General features: G+C 44.5%; 1 protein-coding gene across 5 annotated transcripts in view; it reads right to left on the minus strand.

Moving 5' to 3' along the window:
• Positions 1-4,772: 4,772 nt before the first annotated feature.
• The window catches only part of PPP2R3A (protein phosphatase 2 regulatory subunit B''alpha), a 208,838-nt gene continuing 191,202 nt past the window's right edge, over positions 4,773-22,408 (minus strand). For all 5 annotated transcript variants that reach the window (XM_077291315.1, XM_077291312.1, XM_077291311.1 and 2 more), the window contains 11 exons: positions 20,989-21,092; positions 18,804-18,906; positions 18,159-18,233; positions 13,767-13,853; positions 12,189-12,345; positions 11,542-11,590; positions 11,074-11,163; positions 10,566-10,741; positions 10,363-10,481; positions 9,285-9,391; positions 4,773-7,640 (listed from right to left, as the gene is read on the minus strand). In XM_077291315.1, the coding sequence (XP_077147430.1) occupies positions 7,544-7,640; positions 9,285-9,391; positions 10,363-10,481; positions 10,566-10,741; positions 11,074-11,163; positions 11,542-11,590; positions 12,189-12,345; positions 13,767-13,853; positions 18,159-18,233; positions 18,804-18,906; positions 20,989-21,092 (1,164 nt within the window). In that variant the 3' untranslated portion in view covers positions 4,773-7,543. The remainder of the gene's footprint in view (positions 7,641-9,284; positions 9,392-10,362; positions 10,482-10,565; positions 10,742-11,073; positions 11,164-11,541; positions 11,591-12,188; positions 12,346-13,766; positions 13,854-18,158; positions 18,234-18,803; positions 18,907-20,988; positions 21,093-22,408) is intronic.

The raw sequence follows: 22,408 nt of genomic DNA on the forward strand, positions 1-22,408 counted from the left end.
AGCTGGTCCTCGGTAGTTCCATTGGCTCTTGGACCTTCGGGTAGCCATCCGAGTTCCAGTTCCATCAGCTGGTTCTCGGCATTTTCTCAGCCTTCTTGTACCTTCTGCTACATTTCCAAGTTCAAGAGACTAAACACGATGACCCGGAAGACCACCCCTAAGATGACGACGACACCAGAGACGACAACCACCGTGATGACGACGACCCTGGAGACGATGACCCCGAAGACCACCCCGATGACGACGACCCCGGAGACGACGACGACCCCGGAGACGACGACCCTGGAGACGACGACGACCTGGAAGACCGAGAAGCAGAAGAACAAGAGGCTGCAGAACAAAGAGCAGAAGAACATTAAGCATAACACTAAATATCAGAGCAAAAAATATTATCTAAATTATAAGCAGAAGAAGACTAAGCAGTGTATGGGGGTGAGTCCGTTCCTCCTCGTGGTGCCCCTGGATAAAGCCTGATGCTGCAGGCCAAACTGAACGCGGACAAATGTAACTGTTTTGTGACAGGCAGAACGGAAGGTGTAATCTTCAAACTTTTATAGATAACAACTACGGGAATGCCTGTCACAAATAAGAATATGATGAAGAAGTAGAATATGATGAAGATAATAGTAAAATAAAAAGAATATGAACAATGTAACCAAAAAAATAATAGGTAGAAGATGAAGAAGATGAATAAGGTGAAGAAGTTGATGTCAAAGAAGCTGATGATGAGGATAATGAAGAAGAAAGTGTGGGAGAAGTAAAAAAGAAGGTGAAGGGCGTGGAAGTAGTGAAACATCAATATCTGACAAAATAAAAAAAAATTAACATAGTCTAAATCTTTCTACCGCCGTTTATTTATAAGGGTTTATTTTAATTCCGATATTTTCGTCCCATTGACTTGCATTGGGATCGGGTATCGGTATCGGATTGGATCCGATATTTTGACGGTATCGGCCGATACTTTCCGATACCGATACTTTCCGATATCGGAAAGTATCGCTCAACACTACTTCTGACCCTACTTCTGACCCTTAGTTACGTAAAAGGGTTATTGCTCCTGAAAAAAAATGTTATACCCAGAATGAAGCCCTGCAGCCCCTTAGGGAATGGAGCAGAGGCAGACATGCTTGGCATCTATGGGACTGCCGGATATAGCGGAGCATGCCTCACCTGTGGTTCGCCGGGGTCCCAGCAGTCACATCCCCAGAGATCAGAAACTTCTCCTATGGCTGGGGATAATTTGTCATACCAGCTTGGTCTAATGTTCCCAGCCTGGTATAATGTCCCAATTCTGTTGTAATGCCCCATTCTTTTGTAATGTCCCCATCCTGGACCCCTTCCTTTCTTTTCCAGCTCCAATGCCGCCCGGCGTCCTCTGCCGTAGTTTGTGATAGAGCCAGTAGCGGACTTTGGCAGCGCATGATGTCACTGCCATATGCAGCACATCACGGGCAAGATGATGTCAGCTGCCGGCCTCTGATTGTCTGGCACTTTTACCCCCATTACAATGGCCGCTTCTCCATTGTGGGCTGCCAAGAGCTGCACTTGGCTTTTTTTCCGGCACTTCCATAGACAATGAATGGAGCAGCGGCCAGCAGCTCACTGTTGTAATGGAAAAGTTACCGTAACTTTCTGCTCTTAGGCTTACAAAAAAAAAAAAAAAAAAAACCAGAACAGTACATTAGCCATTACAGAATTACAGCCATTTTTTTGTTGCTTAGTTCCTCTAGTTTAACAGGCTCCACAGTAATTGTACAATTGATAAATAAGGCTGGCGTACATCCGGCTGGGGCTTTTCATTGGTGACACCGAGAAAACAGACACATCCAAGATTCTTTTGCAAGACACGTGAACAGCCCCATAAACTATAATGGGTGTTCTACCAATGGAAACCATGGATAGAACATGTACAAGAAAAATGGACGTCTGAAAGAAGCCTAAGGGTCCAGTTCTTGGGTTTGGACGATGACGCATTCATCCTCTCTCCAGTGGATAGGCTATTTTGTAGGTTAACTGCTTTAATTCAATATTCTGTACTTTTTTTTTCCCATTGATGTGGAATATTTAGAATAAATGTGAATAGAGCAGCTTCATATGCAAAAATCAATTTGTTTCATCCATTCTCCTTCCTCCATTACAGAACAGTGGGTCATGTGGCCGCCAGACTGACATCTCAGTCTACACATGGTGAACTGGGTGTCAGTTTGCTGTCAAGTACCCAATATCATCACCTATTCAATTCCTCCACACAGCTTTGGATAAGGGATAACTTCCCAATCACTGGGAACCAGTGAGACACCCCACCTCTCCCGACAATGGGGCTCATCTGAATGGAGGTCAACAATCTGCTCTGCTCCATTCATTTTCTATGGGACTGCCGGAGATAGCCGAGTGCTGCAGATAATATAGCTGACCGCCACTCAGGCAGGGGATGATTCTATAGAAACACCCATACTGTTATATTAAAGAGCCATTAATAAGGCTCTCACAGGAGTCAATGGCAGCACGGTGGCTCAGTGGTCAGCACTGTTGCTTTGCAGCACTGGGGTCCTGGGTTGAAATCCCACCAAGGACCACATCTGCAAGGAGTTTGTATGTTCTCCCCGTGTTTCCTCCAGGTTCCCCGGTTTCCTCTCACACTCATAAGACATACTGATAGGAAAGTTAGAGTGTGAGCTCCAATGGGGACAGCAATGATGTATGCACAGCGCCGTGGAATTAATGGTGCTATATTAAAAAAAAAAAAAAAAAAAAAAGCATAATATATATATTTTATATCAATCCCAGCTTCAGGAATATACAGAGTAATAACTGAACACGTTCCGGCAGGTTCATCTCAGAGATAATTTGCTAAATCATTGTATTGTTAGGAGAGCGTTAAATTCCCTTTGACCTTCCCAATAATGGTAAAACAGCGTCTAGGCTGCTGACTGATCGCAGAGAGGCCACGGAGAAATATAAACATAACAAAATGACGCCAATACCATCGTAATGGGCAACTGCTATTTAAAGAATTACTTTTTTTTAGTTATTGACCAGTCATTACAAAGTCACAAATCTTTATGATATAGTCCATTACATTATCAGGTTTCCTTTTCTCCCAAACTCCACGCCAAAAGGGCATTTTCAATTGTTCATGCATTTGTAGGTCTAGCAATCACCCGTACTCCAGTCTGAGCGTCTCTGCTCCTCTCCCCCATGATCAGACGCCATTTACACTCTGTCCGCGTACGGGGGAGAGGAGCAGGGAATACGGAGGAAGGATATTTGCTAGACCTGCAGTTCAAAACAGCCGCTCTAAAGGCAGCACAAACAGCCTGTTCAGCATGGAGTCTGGGAGAAGAGGAATATTACATACAAAGACTCATAACCTTCCAAGAACTAATCAATAAAAAAAATGGTTAGGCCAAGACATTTTATTATGTATTACCCACATATATCAATGTATCTTTATAGTGTGGGCTTTATTATAAGCACCCCATCACAGCTGTAAGAACGCCACTATAGAAGGATGGGGGAAAACTGAATAATTATATGTCACACTATGTACAATATTCTGGTTTTAGGGGCCAACATACTACCTCACTGCATTTAGGTGTCATAGCTGGGACCTCGGTGCCATGGGTTAGTCCGGATTCAGACAAGAATATGAAAAATAGTTTTTATTTTGCTTCTTTTCCTCTTAATTCTGTGGATTTTCTGCTGTGGCAAAATATGGAATAAGGAAAAAAAAAAAAAAAAGACAATATGATGCAAATTTCATTGTGGAGATGCTGCAAATCTGCAGCAGTCAGAAGTCTACAATAATAATAATATGCAGCAAAAGTGGACACTCGGCAGACATCAAATCTCCAGTGACGACCACATTGTGCTGCAGATTTGTAACACCGTACATGATTATAAGATTTCTTACAATCTGAGTCCCTTTGCTGCTTCCCTAATACACATTTTCCACATGCGAATGTGCTGCATATCAGACCTTTGTGACGTTAGGAAGGTTCACACATCTGCAAATCATGGTCTGAGTAGGGACCGGCCACAGAACTGCTGACCTGTACTCAGCCAACCCTTGTATACCAGTAAGACTGTGACATTGTGGTTTTCGGAGCAGCCAGGGGTCTCCTGACCCCAATCTGTACTTCAACCGCAATTTGATGATGTGTTAAAAAGGCCACTAGGTTGGGAAATCTTCCATACCCACACAAAGCTGTTTTAGAGACCGGTCTAGTCCTGCAACCGGGTCAGGTGTCATAACCACATCTGCACTGTTACCTTTTGCCCAAAATATGCCAGACATGAACATTTTAGAAGCATGAAACTGCACCAATCATCAGAAGTAACTAATAATGTGGGTGAGACGAAGGCCGAGGTCACACTTGCGAGTGCAATACGAGCTCTCGCCTCAATACCCAGCACTGCTGCCGACACTCAGGACCGGAGTGTGCGGCTGCATGGATTTCTATACAGCTGAAGGCTCTGGTCCAGAGTGAGAGGCGGCAGTGCCGGTTATTGAGGCGAGAGCTCGTGTGACCCCGGCCTAATACACAGAGAGGCCCGTAGGCCCGCACAGAGGCCGCAGGCCCGCACAGAGGTCGCAGGCCCGCACAGAGGTCGCAGGCCCGCACAGAGGTCGCAGGCCCGCACAGAGGTCGCAGGCCCGCACAGAGGTCATAGGCCCGCACAGAGGTCCAATCTCCAGCCAACCATGAGTTCTGAATGTATGTCATCCAATAACGGTGCGAGTGATGGTTGATCATGCAGCACTACCATCGTTCGGTACCACTCACTTTTTAATATATACACTACTTACAAAACTAAAACTCTGAAATTGATATATTTGTCTACAAAGTGTGAAGGCACATCCCAGAAAGGATCAAACAAAATAACAGACATGGCAGACAGAAGGAGCGAGATGAGATGGATGGTATAAAATACTCAAAGTGATGTATACACTATTGTATTAGATGGACAGTGACATTTTACCTAGTGGCAGAGCATTCTGGGACACACTGCTAGTCTTACTGGGACACACTGCTAGTCTACACAGGGTGCAATGGCAAGGATTCTCCGGATCACGGCTCACTGATGGAGATTATGTGCAAAATACATCTTCATATACATCACCCAATTCATTACAATATGGCAGCCGTTTTGTCATCACACAAATGAGCTCATATGGCAGCAGAGAGTTATTAAAGGGAATCTGTCAGCAGCTGTTTGAGGTCTAACCCACCACCCCAGCTGACAGACTGCACAGTGGGGGCACAGTGTCCTTATTAGCACAATCACACGCCGGGCTTCATTAAAAGAAGATTTCTTATAGTGCACACTGAAAAGCAGAAGTATTGCAACATGTGGGAAAATGGCCGAGCTTTACAGTAGTGCCAAGATGGCAGTAAGTGGAGCCTCCGCAGCTTCACCGCAGAAGGCTGATGGGACCAGCGCTCTATCCGCAGTGTGTCCGCACACGGAGCAGGTCCAGCTGCTGAGCCTGCTCTATACATCCTGACCTGCTCCATGGGCCGATAAAGACTTTACTCCACCAGTGAGCGGATTCTGACCGGGCATTAGTAATAATGGTATTGCTCTTTTTCCGAGCTCCTCTTGGCGAACTTACGACCACACACCACAAAGGCGAGATACACTTTCATGTGGTCATAATTAAGCAGAGAGGTGCAGTAGAAGGCAGATCAGAGTTACAACTCCTTGTCAAAAGAAACTCACTGATGGATTCTTACCGCACTCATTCTGCAGGCAGGAACAGATAGAATACATTTTAATCCAAAATGTATGTATTTAAATCAGTTTTCTCAAAATCATAAATAGGTAAAATTGCAAAATGCTTGTAAAAACACGCAGCTTGGCAATTTACCTTAGAATTTTTAATTCAATGAATTACTTTAATTGTATAGATTATGGCCCGTTGCCCATGTTACTGGCCACCACTGTAGTCTTTCCAGGGTATGCGGGCTCCTTTGCTTTAAGGGTGGGCAGGGGAGCGATGCACTTCTGAGGAAAGATCTTGAAATAACCCCCTTTAAGTTAGAGAAAAAAAAATGATAAAATTGTCCATAACCTTTATTCCCCATGCTGTATGCTAGTCACGGAGGTGTAGATACTAGGGAAGGAATAAAGCGTTCTGTGCCCCAACTCTGCTGAATTAACTTCCATAAGAACAAGATTGGAGACCTAACCAGTCCCCAAAAAGCCATATTGTACAAGATTAGAGTGCAGCAGACATTTTTAGGTCCCCACATGTTTCATGTTTGACTGCAGATTTTTTTTTTGTATTAACGCCCCCTAGAGAAAGTATAGGAAGAGTTAAGCGAGTTTGTGATGAACCAAAAAGCTGCTGAGAGTTTCCCTTTAAATCTTGTACTTTCTAACTAGTCTTTTACCGCTTTGAAGGGGGCATATGATGTAGCAGAGCTGAGTTTGTCAATGTTTCGCAGTGAATACATTGTCATGGGCTTCACCTTAGAAACGGCAACTTGAAAAAAACAAAACGGTGTGGTTCAAGTTAGTAAAAATTGAGTTTCAAAACATATTAAAGTAACCAAAGTGGAAAGCAACTAAAAAAACATGCTCTGGTGTATTACAGAGTAGCCCACCTATTTAAAGGGGTTGTCTCCTGAGGTTAAACCGTACCCATATAACATATTAGCGCACACGGACCTCATAGAGGATGTCATGCGCGAACTCCGCTCTGCTACATCTGTATACGGCCCCCAATCCTGTTTTCAGTGGTGGTCCACATCCGTGTCCCAGAATGCTTTGCAAGTTTCATCATTGTAATGAATCCTTGGAATAATTTTGGATAGTTATTCCTTTATGTTCCTTTTTTATATATATATTTACATAGTTCGGTTTACATTTTACACATTCTGATGAATACTGGAGGCCATTGATAAATAGAAATACTTGACTCCTGGCTTATTACCGCCTGGTTACAGATACAATTCATCTAACAGAGGTTTTGGGGTTTCCGGGCAGTGGAGCTTTGGTTTTGTCTACGTGTCGGCAGCGTACAGATATGAGGTGGGTACAGGCAGTGATTAAATACAATTACATCAGGTCATTTCTTTACAATTAACACACAGGCCCTCATGAAACCGCACCAGTGCAGAGAGGGACTGGAGCGGTTACCCATAGCAGCCAATCAGATTCCAGCTTTCATTAGTCCAGGGCAGGTTAGAACATGAGAGCAGCGATCTGATTGGTTACTATAGGTAACAGCACCGGCCCTGCTCTGCACTAATGCAGATCCACCAGGGCCCTTATTTAAGACATATTGCACATAATGGCTTTTGTTCATTTTACAGCAAACTTGTGCATTCACACATGCACACGCACACACACTGCGCCAGAATAAAAGCAGAACTCTTGTCATACAGCTTTTTACAAAACAAAGCAATTCTCTTCACAAAATAATCATAAAAAATATATTTATATATTATTTCCCCCTGAAAGTCTTCTGGTGACCAGGGCTCAGTCCATAAATACTGGTCAGGCTGTTTATCCAGTGAAGGATGCAGGTTGAGTCTCACGCCGTCAGGTTGGAGATGACCAATTTATCCATTTTATTGTTGATTTCGGGAGCAGAAATTATTTCGTCTCCATCGTAGTCATCTTCAAATGACCTGGTAAGAGGGAGAGAACACAACATTTATTACCGGTTCTGCACATCGGGCAGGACATTCGCCGTCTGACGGTGGGCAGGTATGGCGCACATGTCCTAGTAATGACAAAGATACCTGCTGGGCGTCTGAAGGTTGGATCTGCACCTGATCCTGTCCAGGGAACAATGCCGCGTTCTTACACTTGCCAATGCAAATAATAGGAGCGGCACAACCCCATTAAAGGGCAACTCCCAGACTGGAAGTCAATCCGTTGGGTAGGAGATACCAACAAAATCGCGGGACTTGCACCAATCACAAGAAGCGTGGCTCTGAAAAGCCATGTGTCATTACAGTAGAGCGGTGGTCAATCATACACTGCGGTATTCAGTACTAATGGGACTGCCAGTGATAGCAGAACATTGCATTCGTCTGGTCTTCGGCTCTCCCATAATAATGAATGCAGTGGCAGTGCGCATGACGTGCCAGTGCGCATGACGTGCCAGTGCGCATGACGTGCCAGTGCGCATGACGAGCCACCGCTCCATTCGCACCCGGTTCTTGGGATTGGTCGGGGTCCCAGCGAACAGTAACACATCTGTTGTGAATTCTGTTCTTGGGCTCCCTCCGGTGGTTGGTGGTGGTAGTGCAGTTGTCTCTGGGTTGTAATCCAGGACAGGTGTTTCTGCTGATTGCAGCTCTACTAGGTATTTAGGTGTGCAGGATCCATTAGTCCTTGCCAGTTGTCCATTGTTCTTGGAGGGATTGCATCTCTGTCTGGCTCCTCATGCCCTGCTGTCAATTCAGCTAAGATAAGTGTCTGTTTTTTTGTCTCTGTGCACACATGCAGTGTGCTTTGCAATTCAGTGCAATTCATTGTGTTTTTGTCCAGCTTAGACTTTGTTTGGATTTTTCAGTCATGCTGGATTCTCTGGAGATGCAGATATACCTTCTATGTCTTTAGTTAGATGTAGAATATTTGTATTATCTGCTGTGGATATTTTTAGGGTTTTAATACTGACCGCTTAGAATTCTGTCCTATCCTTTTCTATTTAGCTAGTAGTGCCTCTTTTGCTAAATCCTGCTTTCTGCCTGCATGTGTCTTTCCTCTTATACTCACAGTCAATATTTGTGGGGGGCTGCCTATCCTTTGCGGTTCTGCTCTGAGGCAAGATAGAATTCCCATTTCCATCTATAGGGGTATTTAGTCCTCCGGCTGTGTCGAGGTGTCTAGGACGTGTTAGGTACACCCCACGGCTACTTCTAGTTGCGGTGTCAGTTTAGGGTTTGCGGTCAGTACAGGTACCACCTACTCCAGCGAACGTCTCATGCGGCTCCAAGGTCACCGGATCATAACACATATCCCATAGAATTGCAGCAAATGACAGCAGCAGTGTGAAGCCGCCTTCTAGCCCCTCTTGACTTTTATCCTGGTGACCTGAGAGGATAGCCATGACACAGCCAACATAGTATCAGTGAGATGGGCGACCTGCAAGTATTGGGGGTCACCCCGATAACATTGACAGCTGGACGTGCCACCATGAATATTAGGTCTATGCTCTCCCATGGAGGTGCAGTAGAGACTTGAGAAAGGAATAAACAGTGAGGTCTTGTCTAATAACACTCATGGGCGATCAATCTGATGGGCGATCAATCTGATGGGCTCACCCTTCTTGTAGATGCTCAGTGGCAGTTTCCTCAGCGACTAAGATCTCGTATTCTTCAGCAGCGTATCTGTCCCAGTCTGATGGCTCCGGGGTTTCATTGTCCACATCCTGCACAGTGAGAGATCATGACGAATGTGAGGAAGGAGATCACAATAGCGGGAACAAAGGTTTTCCCAAAATGTATTGAACATAAACTGAGCACTAGTGATAAGTGAGTGTACTCATTGCTGGAGATTTCTCAAGCACGCTCGGGTGACCTCCGAGTATTTTTAGTGCTGGGAGATTTAGTTTTCATCGCCACAGCTGAATGATTTACATCTGTTATCCAGCATAAGTACATGTGGGGGTTGCCTGGTTGCTAGGGAATCCCCACATGTACTTATGCTGGCTAACAAATGTAAATCATTCAGCTGTGGCGATGAAAACTAAATCTCCGAGCACTAAAAAATACTCGGAGGTCACCCGAGCGTGCTCGGGAAATCTCGAGTAACGAGTATATACCTTTAGGGTATGTGCACACGCTGCGGATCGGCTGCTGTGGATTCGCAGCAGTTTTCCATGAGTTTACAGTACCCTGTAAACCTATGGAAAACAAAATCCGCAGTGCACATGCTGTGGAAAAAAAACGCGCGGAAACGTAGCGTTGATTATTCCGCAGCGATTTACATCTGCTCCATAATAGGAATCCGCCGGTGTAAAACCGCAGGTGGAATCCGCACAAAATCTGCAATAAAAATAGTGGTAAATCCGCGGTAATTTCACAGGAAATCCGCAGTGCAGCTAACCTGCGGATTTACCAAAATCAGTCCGGAAAAATCCACAGAGTAATCGACAGCGCGTGCACATACCCTTACTCCGCTGATGTGTGGGTGGGTGGTTAGGTAACACACATTATAATGGCTTTTTACCACTGCCAGACGGTAATTTATTACAAACCGTACTACATGTATATCACTACGGGTATAAAACGTAGACCAGATTCTTCACTAGACCAACAGTGGCCCCCCATTATAGACATAACACAGATGCCCCTCTACCGTCAGTGGATGAAGAGAAGACACCCAATGAGACAATGGTACCTTTTGCACTGCAAAGGGATCTCTTTGTTCATGGTCCAGGTACTTCTCGAGATTAAAGCAGGTGTCGTAAAATATGTGAGCCATTTTACAGCGTTTCAGGTCTTTCAGAGTGATTCGCCCTTAAAAGGAAGAGACAACAGAATCATTTGAGAATCGTATTAACAAGAACCTTTAAAGAGCAATAATCCTCCCAACGTCTGTACCTTCATCTTCCGGCTTCACCAGGTCTAAGAGCTGGCACAGCAGATCCTGGAAGGGCAGCGGCTCAATACCCATAGTTTCCATTTTCTCACACTGCTCTTCATAGAAGTATTCCAGTTCATACATGGATAATACTCCATCTCCATCCACGTCCATGCACCGGAACCAGTACTCAATGCTGCAGCAAAACATTGCAAGGAATCTGCATCAGTATAGTCCACGTGCAGTGTCCGTACGGACATAAAAACGTGGCTTCTCTTCAAATATATTGCAGTATAGTGAATAGTGTAAAACCCCTCATATGATATAAATTAAACAATTCAGTTTTTTTAACATTTTACTCTTAATCCAATAACATTGTAGTTTGACCATACAGATGCAAATGTAATTAACACTCGTGACCACTAGGTGGCACTCATAAACCTTTGTTCTGACTTTTTTTCCTGCCTTTTCCCAATTTCTAAAAATACAAAATGATGTTTCAGGGTGAGATACGGCGCATTGTATCACCTTGTTGGGATTTTCTTGTCTTCTTCAGATATGAGGAACCAGACAAATTCAGCGTAGCTCATCCGGCCCTCCCTCTGGACGGCGTTCCCTCTGTGAATGAATGCAGAATAACTAACTATGGGACTCGTTACCCAAGCACCAGGCAGCGTTCAGATTGTGCTCCTATAACTCCTGGGGTATCAAATGCACCGACTAAACCCTCCTTTGAGGACCTGTATCAGATTCCTCAGCATTCATGTTACTTTTACCCGGACTCCATTACAACTTCTTTGCTCTAAGAAGTCCCAGGAAATATTAAAGTCAAGAAAAATGGCTGCAGCAAAGTTCATCTCAGATCCATTTTCTTGTCCTCGCTATTTCTTCTAGAAATGTTATAATACGGTCAATTGCAGATTTTTTACTGAAGGCGAATAATGATAATCAAAAGTTCACCCAACAGTGTCTGAGACACGGCTGCCCTCGTCTCACCGTGTAACGGCTCCAGAAAATATCCGTTCTATGATTCTGTTTGAAGAAGCTGAAAGATAAAAAATAAGAAATGACAATTAAAAGTATGGTACGACTGCAGCATGGACCCTAGCGAAAAAGACCCCAATTCATGGAGAATGCGGTTTTGCACGCTGTTAAGATGTATGAGCCGGACCTGAGAATCTGTGTCCAGAGCCTATTGTAAATGAAAGGGAGAGTTACCAGTGCGAGACATGTAGATCAGGAGAGCAGACTGTCAGTCGTTACATGTCTCACACTGGTAACTCTCCCTTTCATTTACAATTAGCTCTGCAGGCAGATGGTCAGGGAGATCGGAACAGCTCATTTACATATGGAGAAACATGTGGATTTCTCTGGAATAAAACATCAGATCATAAAATCAAGATATCATTTTATTAACCTTTCTATGACCACCATGCCCATACATACGGCCTAGTAGGGTTATGATCCTAATGACTGATTCCCTTTAATTGCTGGGTGCAATTTAGCCAATTTGGACAGTGCAGGGCTGTAAACGGCATCACGACGAGCAATTACTTGTACACATAATTAACTTTGGTGAGAGGAGATGCATCTTGGCCAAGGACCTGACAAATTACACAGAATCTGCACATTTCTATACTCACCATGGTCGTTATATCTTGCCAGGTCTTTCTGGTCAATGTACAGATCATGGTCTGTGTCCAGTTCCCAAAACTTGCAATAGATGACATAGAAGTGCTCATAGGAGAAGTAGTCCGTCACCTGGTTAATGTCGTCCTCTTCCTCCAGTAACGCCAGCGTCTGCACAGCAGAAGGATAGGAAATCATCATTACCACAGGAGAGATCAATGAGTGGGCTAGTGGCGGACTCCGACCCATCCGGGACAGGTCCACTTTTTGTTTTTTTCTTCCCCCATTCCAAAAGCCATAAGTTTTATTTTTCTGCCATATATGAGCTTGTTTATTGCAGGACGAGTTGTAGTTTTGATTGACTCAATTTAATTTACCATAAAAATGGGGGGAAAAAAATGCCAAATAGGGTGAAATATTGAAGAAATACAGTTCCGTCATTGTGTTTATGGCAAAACCAACATCATTTTAATTTTTTTAGATTTTACAAGTTAATAAAATTGAGAGCTTTGTAAGAAAAAGAAAAATGTGATTTTGGTCTCCATCATCAGACTTGCAAGTTAGCATTTTCCTTCAATGGAGGTATATGAATGTTCGTTTGTTTGTTTTTTGCCTGGCAAGTTGTAGTTTTTATTGATACTATTTTGGGGTCCTTATGTTTTTCTATAAAAAAAAAAAAGTTTGCATTATATAGTGGAAGTACGGCAATTCTGTTTGCTTTTTCTCTTTACAGTGTTTACTATAAGTGTTAATTTTACAGTCCTAGATTGGAAGCAGAAAGAACATAGGTTATACTGTTTAATTTTTTTTCACTTAATTATTGAACTCGGAAAATAAGTTTTTAAAAACGTATTTTTCTTCTTATACAGTACACCGATGGTAGTAATGAGGGCACACAGATTGCTGAAGGAGGCGATGGGCGCTGGAATAGTCCAGTCCGACCATGACACCAGTTAAGTTCCACTGTCAGCGCTTGATCGCTACCCTATGTGCCCATTTGACATATATTTACATTATATGGGCGCAAAAGGTGTTAGAAGGGTTGCCTGGTTTAGAACATGAATTTCCAAGTTAAAGGGGTGGCGCTAGCACGGTACACCTGAATGCTGGGGTCTCAGTAACAGTATACTTTCTAAACAGCTCTCCATGGGACATAATTACAAAAAGAATTGTGCAAAATATTCATAATTTTTCCTTTTCGGTCACGTTGTTACATTTTATGTTTAGACGGGTTTATTCATCCATCTTTGTAGAGAAGAAAGTTGGCCATTAATACGACTGCCATTAAATTGGGGCTGTCCGTACCTTTCCCTGACCACAGACTAGGTGTACAGTGGTATAGGAACAGGAGAAATATCATTATGTGGGTTGCTTGGCTGGTGAAAGGAAAAGCTGGGTTATGACTTCTGGGGAAGCAGTTTGGTACATAAAGTGGTCTTCTCTAGTTAGGACCCCACTTTACAGGGATGTAATACGAGTTAGGAGTTCTCCTGTAAAGTTTAGGAAGTGTAATAAAAGTTCCATAACTCTTGTAATGTCTCCATGGCAGGCAGCGGTGCTCTCTATCCTTGGCACCATGAGAGGTCACTTACCTGCAGAAAGTTACTTCTGCGCAGCTCAGTAGATGTGATCCTGCCAGACCACGACCTGTTCACGGTGTAGAATATTCTCTGTATGACCTGCCGGGGAGAACAGACGAGAATTACATTCATTGCTAGGACTATCATACCAGTGTCATCCATGTACAATGTGTGGCGAGCTGTCCCACAATCTCTATATACCCAGGTCTGTAACCATAGAAAGAAGGCATCTGCTACATCTAGGAGGGCACGGAGAATGATCACATTATAGGAGACTCGTGAGATGGCAACTGCTTTAGAAGGGGCGATGCTCCTACCCCTGGCACCCCCCAATCCTGCAGCAGAGGCGCAGCGCTGCACCCCTTCATTGATTTTCCTCTGCACAGAAGGGCCTGCCTGCTCCACGATACACGGGGCTCAGTGAATGCGGCTGGGTGGCCAGGAGCACCACTGTGCAAGGAAAAAAATGAGTGAGCGAGGCAGCATTGTACCAGGATCAATTCCAAAATTCTCATCTGTGTAAATCAGGATTTTGTATTAAATGTGTAATTTTTTTTTCCATTCCACAGTCTGTAATAAAAAATGTAAAATGAGAAATCCTGCAATTTCCACACCGGCCACTGGGGCTATTCTGGCCTCGTACTTCCTGTCCTTCCTGGGAATCAACATGTACATTAGTGGCAGTAGAATCACTATTGTCATCTAATAAGCGTGTGCAATGGTCACTGTGAAGGGAGGAGGAGCGGGTCAGCTGTGACATTGCTTACTGTGGATCCTGTGTTATCGCTGTATACAGTTCTACCTGTCATAGTAATCCTGCCTGTGATGACACTGAACCTCCAGGAAGGGAAGGTCTATAAAAAAAGCCCTACTGGCCAGTGTGAAAACTGCAAGATTGATTTTATATATTAAAAAAAAATATATATATTTTACAAAAAAATTTAAATACAGATCATGATATGGAGAAGAAAAATGCAATGCCAAAATATTTTTAGAAATACATGCAGTACAAAAACCCATTTTAAACTACGGCTCATTTTCTGATGATACATTGCCTTTAAGACAATTTGCCATTGTACAACAATCAGAATGATTTTTTACACTACTAAAGAATGTCCTCGCTGCACCATTTTGCAAATTAAAGGTGTTTTCCAGTGAACAGTCTTCGGTACAATCACCATTCACTGCTCCTGTGTCAGATCTCCACCGCTGTCTCTGGTCCTTTCTGTAGTGAGGTGATGACAATAGTGCACCAAGTCACTGGACTCCGCAGTCTCACCCTGACTACCTCAGCACCACCACTGGGCCATTTGATCGCCTGCAGCGGTCACCTATACTGTAGTAATGCAGTCATTGCTGCAGCCAGACAGAAGCAGAGGGCCAATGCTGGAGTATAGAGGAGTTTGTTATTTTTCATCTTGATAAGCCTGTGTACTAAAAAAAATATATTGGGAAAAAAAACCAAAAAACTTTGCATGCTCAAGCCCCAGCTCAGTAATGGGGTCGTCCCCTTTAGGCCATCACCTCTTTTGCCATGTTCTTATGTGCTACTAACTAGTGATGAGCGAACGTGCTGGGATAAGGCGTTATCTGAGCATGCTCAGGGGCTACCTGAGGGTCTTCGGCGTGCTCGAATAATATGTTCGCGTCCCCGCGGCTGCATGTCTCACGGCTGCTAAGACAGCTGCAACACATGCAGGGATTACCTAACAAACAGGTGTCCATGTATGTGTTGAGGCTGTCTAACAACCGCGAGACTTTCAGCCCCGAGGACTCAAACATATTATTTGAGCACGCCAAAGACACTCAGTTAGCACCCGAGCATGCTCAGATAACACGCCGGAAAAACAATTTTTTTTTTTTTTTTTAAACTCAAATACATTTTTATTAAGAATAACATTACAATAGACATGTTACATTCTTGTTTTCAGCACAAAGTTTTCCCCCCAAAAGAACCCCGCTATCCCAACTTATCAAGCCCCCCCCCCAATAAGACAGCCCACCTTGTTTAATAGCTCCTCACTCAAATCTATAGGATGACTATCCCCTCAGTTAGGACCATAGGCCACGTGTTATGTTTTCACCAATTCAGGGTCTTGATTCGTCCATACTCTACAACAAACCTATCCCATGGCAAGCCACCGAGACCACAGCTTATCGAACCTTTCAATTTTCCCTCTTTTCTGATAAAACCCCTTTTCCAGTTTCAGGCCCTGCTTCACATATTGGAGGAATTCTCTTCTTGAAGGCGGCTCGTCCTTAATCCAATTTCGCGCTATTACCTTCCGGGCCATGTACAGCAATCTGGCAATAGCTGTCTTCAGGTTGTTATCCACTCCAATCTCATCCACGCACCCCAACAAGCACACCATCGGGTCCCTTGGCACCGTGCATCTGTACTCTCCTTCCACACAACTCAAAACTACCAGCCAAAAAGCAGCCAGTCTCGGACACGTCCACATCATATGAAATATATCTGCATCCGTAGATTTACACCTCGGGCACTCAGAATCATCACGCAAGCCTGCCTTATACAACACCTGCGGAGATTTGTAAACTCTGTATTACATAAAGCTGTGACGACAGCCTATACGGCTCGCTCAGAGACAGCCGTGGAATCCACTCCAGCACCGACTCCCAAGTTTCATTCTCCATTGGGCCCAGATCCCTCTCCCACCTAGCTCTCGCCAGTATTGGAAACCTTAACAGGAAAGTGTGCAGCAAGTCTTTATAAAGAGTGGAAATAACCCCCCAGTAGTCCCTTCACCACACACATACTCTAACACTAGATCCCTTTGAATTCTGATGCCTCCGTCCCTATTCTGAGCTCCATATGCGTGTCTCATCCGCAAATATTGATATTCCCCCGCAGGCCCAAGATCAAATTCCACCTGCAATTGGGAAAAGGATTTCAGCTCTCCCTGCTCAATTATCTGATAGACATATTGAATCCCCTTGGCCTGCCATTCTGGTAGTACTCCCATTGCCACAAACTCCTTTAAATTATTATTATGCCATAGCGGGGAGAATCTGGTCAGACCCGTAATCCAACGTATATGTTTTAGTCTAACCCACAGCTTACATATCAATAACATAGTCGGATACAATTTCCCCAAAGCCCCCAGGGAGCCATCCTCCAGACATTGTACTGCTGGCCTTCTTTTTGTCACCTTTTCCATTAATTGCTGTACCGCCCCGGACGACCATTCATGCGCCCAGCCCTTTAAGTGCTGACTCTGGGCTGCAAGAAAATATACTTCAGGGTTAGGCAATGCCAAGCCCCCATCTTCCTTGGGTCGCTGAAGTGTCTCCAGTCTGGTACGTGGATGTTGTCTCCCCCATACCAAATTCCTGAACAGGGAGTTAATCTGCCGAAATTTCCCACGTGGTATCCAAACTGGCGCATTATGAAGAACATACAGAATCTTCGGCATCAAAATCATTTTGATAAGATTCACCCTGCCCACCACAGATAAATGCAGCTTAACCCAAGCATCCACTTTTGCCTTAAGAACATCTAAGATCGGAGTCAGATTCCTACGTATGTAATCCGTAACCGGCATAGATACCCATATCCCAAGATATTTAAATTGACTTACCACCTTCAGTCGCCCATCCTCCAGCGGCTCACTCCCCTCCTCCCCTACATCGTCCACTTTACACAAAATAGACTTACTCCAGTTTATCGTCAGTCCTGACAGTGAGCCAAACCTTTCAATAATCCCAATAGCCCCCCCAAGGAAGCAACCGGGTCAGCTAGAAACAGTAGAATATCGTCCGCATACAACGCCACCCTCTCTTCAATCATCCCATATTTAAACCCAGACACCTCGTCAGACTGTCGAAGTTTAGCAGCCAATGGCTCCACGGCCAGAGCAAACAAAAGAGGAGAGAGCGGACACCCCTGCCTTGTCCCTCTAGCTAATTGTATAGTCCGTGATAACTCCCCATTCACCCGGACTCTGGCCATCGGCTGCGAATACAGCAGCCGAATCCAGGACACAAACCGCAGGCCAAACCCCATATATTGCAGCACCTGCCAGAGATATCCCCATTCCACACTGTCGAGGAGAAACAATTTTTGACGGATCCGGAGATCTATTTTTCCTGTTGAATTCCAGTAGCTTTCTCCCTGTCTAGTACCTGACTCCGTGGCGCCAAGTACAGAACGGCTACAGTAGTCACATTCTGTGCTGCCCCGTTGGGTGGTGTCGTCTTACCACTGGCCGAGACCATCACAAGTTCATCTGCCGCTGAGGAGACCTGGGAGGAATGTCACTTAGGAGCGATACCCCGCATACTACAAGATTACCACAGAGCAATGCACGACGTGGACGGGATCTGTGTTACTCCTACATTAGGCGCCATGTCAGCTTCTGCCATCTGAACACATGGAGCACATACCGTAGTTATGTACCGGGAGTGAAACTCAGGAGCTTCCTTGAGGAAGGTCAATCCCGGATGTGTGTCCACTATGTCCTACAAAAAAAGAGGAATGCTGGTAAACAGGGAGTCTATTGGGGAATCATACTGCCCTCATAGGGATTAGGGCAAAGGTGCCATTCACAAAAATGTCTGATGACAAAGTAGTTCTGTACCAAATTCACAATCATAAAATATCTGGTGACTGCACTTTAAAGAGGACCCGATACTTGTGATAAACATGTATTTTTTTACCTGGTGTAAATGCTGCTTTCCTCCTAACCTTGGCGTAGTTTTCATTTTGTTTCTGCTCCTTTCCATTCCGGAGATACGACCCATCTTTCCTGCATGTACATCTAGTCTCGTTAGCCAAAGGGGTGTGATCCTCATGAAAACGCCCACAGGGAAGAGTTGAGGACCACACCCCCTTGGAGAAAGACTAGATTTAGATACAGGGAAGAAGGGACATATCTCAGGAAAGGAGAGGAGCAGGGACAACAGTAAGTACTAGATTCAGGAGAACAGGGACACCAGGTAAAACGTACCTATGGCAAGTGATGGGTCCTTCTTCAGAAAACTTTAGTAGTTGTGATAACGCTCAGCGGCTACCATGAGGAGAGCTCTCACCTGTAGGAGGGGGATGAAGTCTTCCTGCTCTAAGTAGTTGCAGCCGGGTTTTGCTAAAAGGTTCATAAATTTGGAATTGTCATCATGACAGTTCTGTAATAACCTGCGGGAGATAACAGCTGTATTAGACGGGGGTCATAGTAAGACACAGACTGTATTAAGCACATGTAATAGGAATGGTTCATCTGTGGCCAGTTCATAGCACATCGGGTGTGAAAATCATTATCAGTCACCAAGGGGCGAGAAGGCCACAATGAGTGACACTGCTGCTGACATTGCTGGTGTGCTATATTTGGCTGTCGCAGTCCTCTGTGCCAGCAGCGCGAGACCAGTGATTAGAAGGCATGCAGAGTCTAGGCGTGATGATCGTTTCGTGAAGATGGACAGAAAAAGTGCGGGTGGAGGAGGCATAGTGGTCTCTGTAGTGGGAGCTTAATGGTGAGGAGTCATAGAATCATAGAGTTGGAAGGGACCTCCAGGGTCATCGTGTACAACCCCCTGCTCAATGCAGGAGTCACTAAACCATCTGACAGATCTCAGTCCAGCCTCTGTTTGAAGACTTCCATTGAAGGAGAACTCACCACCTTTCATGGCAGCCTGCTCCACTCATTGATCACCCTCACTGTCAAACAGAGAGACTGTTTATGCTTCGGGGCGGCCAGTGGGCAGGTGTTTCCTTGGTTTCTCTGGCCTAGAGCAGGACGATAAGACTCTGCCTACAGTCCTGCCCCAGAGCACGGGCATCTCATCAGCTGAAAACTTCTATCACTGATTACACAAGAACCACAAGACTGATTTCTTCACCCCAGGTTTCATTTTAATGAGTGTAATAATGCCCACATGACAATGCCTGTAGTTTACTTAGCAAAATCCTGCTGACAGGATGAAAACTTGAATCAAAGATTGCGGTCTCGTGTTAGCTGTTTATTTTTATTGCTGATGCTTTGAGAACTACGTGGACTCCTGAGAAATCCTGGAGTCACGTCTACATGGTTGCGCCAGTCTCTCCCCAAATGCACACGTTGTAGATGACACTGTTTTCTGCCTCTATTTTGTGTGGTAAAAGGGTCAAAAGTCACCGAAGCTCTGCCTACTTTTCCCCAAAAATAATTATGCTGCCGAAGGTTTTATAGCTGCTGTTCAGCCAGAAATCCCTTTGATTAATGTGTGGACAGACATCTTGGCAATCTGCCTCACTGTTATTCTATAGGAGCATGTACAGAAAAAGGTCTCATCATGGTCATTGTATTAATGCTCTTATACATCTTCATATTTCGCTGATTCAATGACCTGCCGCTCTCCCTCTCCCTCATTCAGCCGTTTACTAATTCACGTGCCCTTGTCACCCGCCCTCTGCTCCTTTCCTGAGCCTTTTCACGCTGACAGTCAATGCCCTGAAATGAACACTCTCAGATCCCGGTGTTATTTCCACTCACAGTGGGTTCTATATTCTGTGTCGTTTCATTTCCTATTAAACAGAAGATGGAACGTGACGTGCCTAGATCTATAGTGAAATCATAAGATTGTACCCGTCTGCTGCCACCACTAGAGGGGGCTAAGGAGCTGGATGTAGATGGTTATACATGGATCGAATGATACACAGCAGGTAGTCATTTCTTAAAGGGATTGTCTAGATAAAATACAACTTGGACCAGGGGATGGAATAAGTAAAGAATAATAAAAAGTCATGCTGACATCCACCTGGATCCAGCACAAGCTGCTCTGTGTTCTGCATGGAGAAGAACTGGTGATGTCACCGTTTCACCAGCCCCCCAACCACTGCAGCCTGTGATTGGCTGCAGCGGTCAGATGACTGGGCAGCGTGTCATCATGAAACATCTGACAACACCGCTTCCTGTCTTCTCTGCACTACTGAGCAGCCTGGATCCAGGTGATTGATGGCATGCAAGTATGACTGGCTGTGCTTTTATAGATATCACATCCCCTGGACAAAATTGTATTTTACCTGGATAACCACTTTCAGCTCCTTCTAGTAGTGCATGCTACAAGTAAATTTATTCATGCATCTTATTCTAGGTTCCTCCTCTTCTGCATGAATAAAAAAATAACACTTTACATCTGTTGCATGGCTGCCCATATCCCCCGGATTGTAAGCTCTTGTGGTAACGTTCTCCTACACTGGTACAAGAATACATTGGCTCTACAGGATTCAGCCATTACTTACTTTCTCCACATCGCAATGAACGAGTGCACGGACACCACCCCAGTCCTCTCTCCACCAGCTCCATTAAACAGGGCAGCCTTCCAGTACAGCGGGCAGCCGCACACCTGAAGAACAAGGGGTAATGTATACTAAGGCGGTATATAATGCACACTAAGGCGGTATATAATGCACACTAAGGCGGTATATAATGTACACTAAGGCGGTATATAATGTATACTAAGGCGGTATATAATGCACACTAAGGCGGTATATAATGTACACTAAGGCGGTATATAATGTACACTAAGGCGGTATATAATGTATACTAAGGTGATGTATAATGTACACTAAGGCGGTATAAAATGCACACTAAGGCGATGTATAATGTACACTAAGGCGGTATATAATGTACACCAAGGCGGTATATAATGTACACCAAGGCGGTATATAATGTACACCAAGGCGGTATATAATGTACACCAAGGCGGTATATAATGTACACTAAGGCGGTATATAATGTACACTAAGGCGGTATATAATGTACACTAAGGCGGTATATAATGTACACTAAGGCGGTATATAATGTACACCAAGGCGGTATATAATGTACACCAAGGCGGTATATAATGTACACCAAGGCGGTATATAATGTATACCAAGGCGGTATATCATGTATACTAAGGCGGTATATAATGTACACTAAGGCGGTATATAATGTATACCAAGGCGGTATATAATGTACACTAAGGCGGTATATAACGTATACCAAGGCGGTATATAATGTATACCAAGGCGGTATATGGACATCCGGAAGGTAAAGTACAACATCTTACAGTACAGACATGTGTCACCTCTTCTATTGCTACACTTTGGGTTCTGTAAGCAGACTTTCCTTAAGGGGGTTCATAAAGTATCCCCCAGTAACTGATCATAAAGTATCCCCCAGTAACTGATCATACAGTAGCCCCCAGTAACTGATCATACAGTAGCCCCCTGAACTCCTATTAACTGTAATCTATGGGAACAGCGCCACCAAATGGTAAAATTGAATGTTACACATTACTGCATTTTCCTCCTGGAGGGAAGATGTTTTTTGTAACCATTCTCCGCTCCAGCCAGAGATAACGTTGCAGAACAGGGAGGCCGCCCATGAACTAGGCCACCCCTTTAATATGAAATATGCCTTTTGTGATTAGTTCTATATGCATACACCACTGTGAGATAGATGCAGCTTTATAAGGGGTGTACTCAGGTTTGGAAGTTATCTCCCATCAGAAGGATAGGGGATAATTTTCCAATTACTGGGGGTCCGACTGCTGTGACCCTCACCGATCGGGAGAGCCAGGGCCGGAATGGCTGAATAGAGCGCAGATCAACCATGCGTGCTACCCTCCAATCAGGAGCGCCAAAGGTCTCGGACCAGTGGGGGCCACGGCAGTCA

The sequence above is a fragment of the Ranitomeya variabilis genome, chromosome 2 (genome assembly GCF_051348905.1).
Source record: "Ranitomeya variabilis isolate aRanVar5 chromosome 2, aRanVar5.hap1, whole genome shotgun sequence".
In the NCBI taxonomy this organism is placed as follows: Eukaryota; Metazoa; Chordata; class Amphibia; order Anura; family Dendrobatidae; genus Ranitomeya; species Ranitomeya variabilis.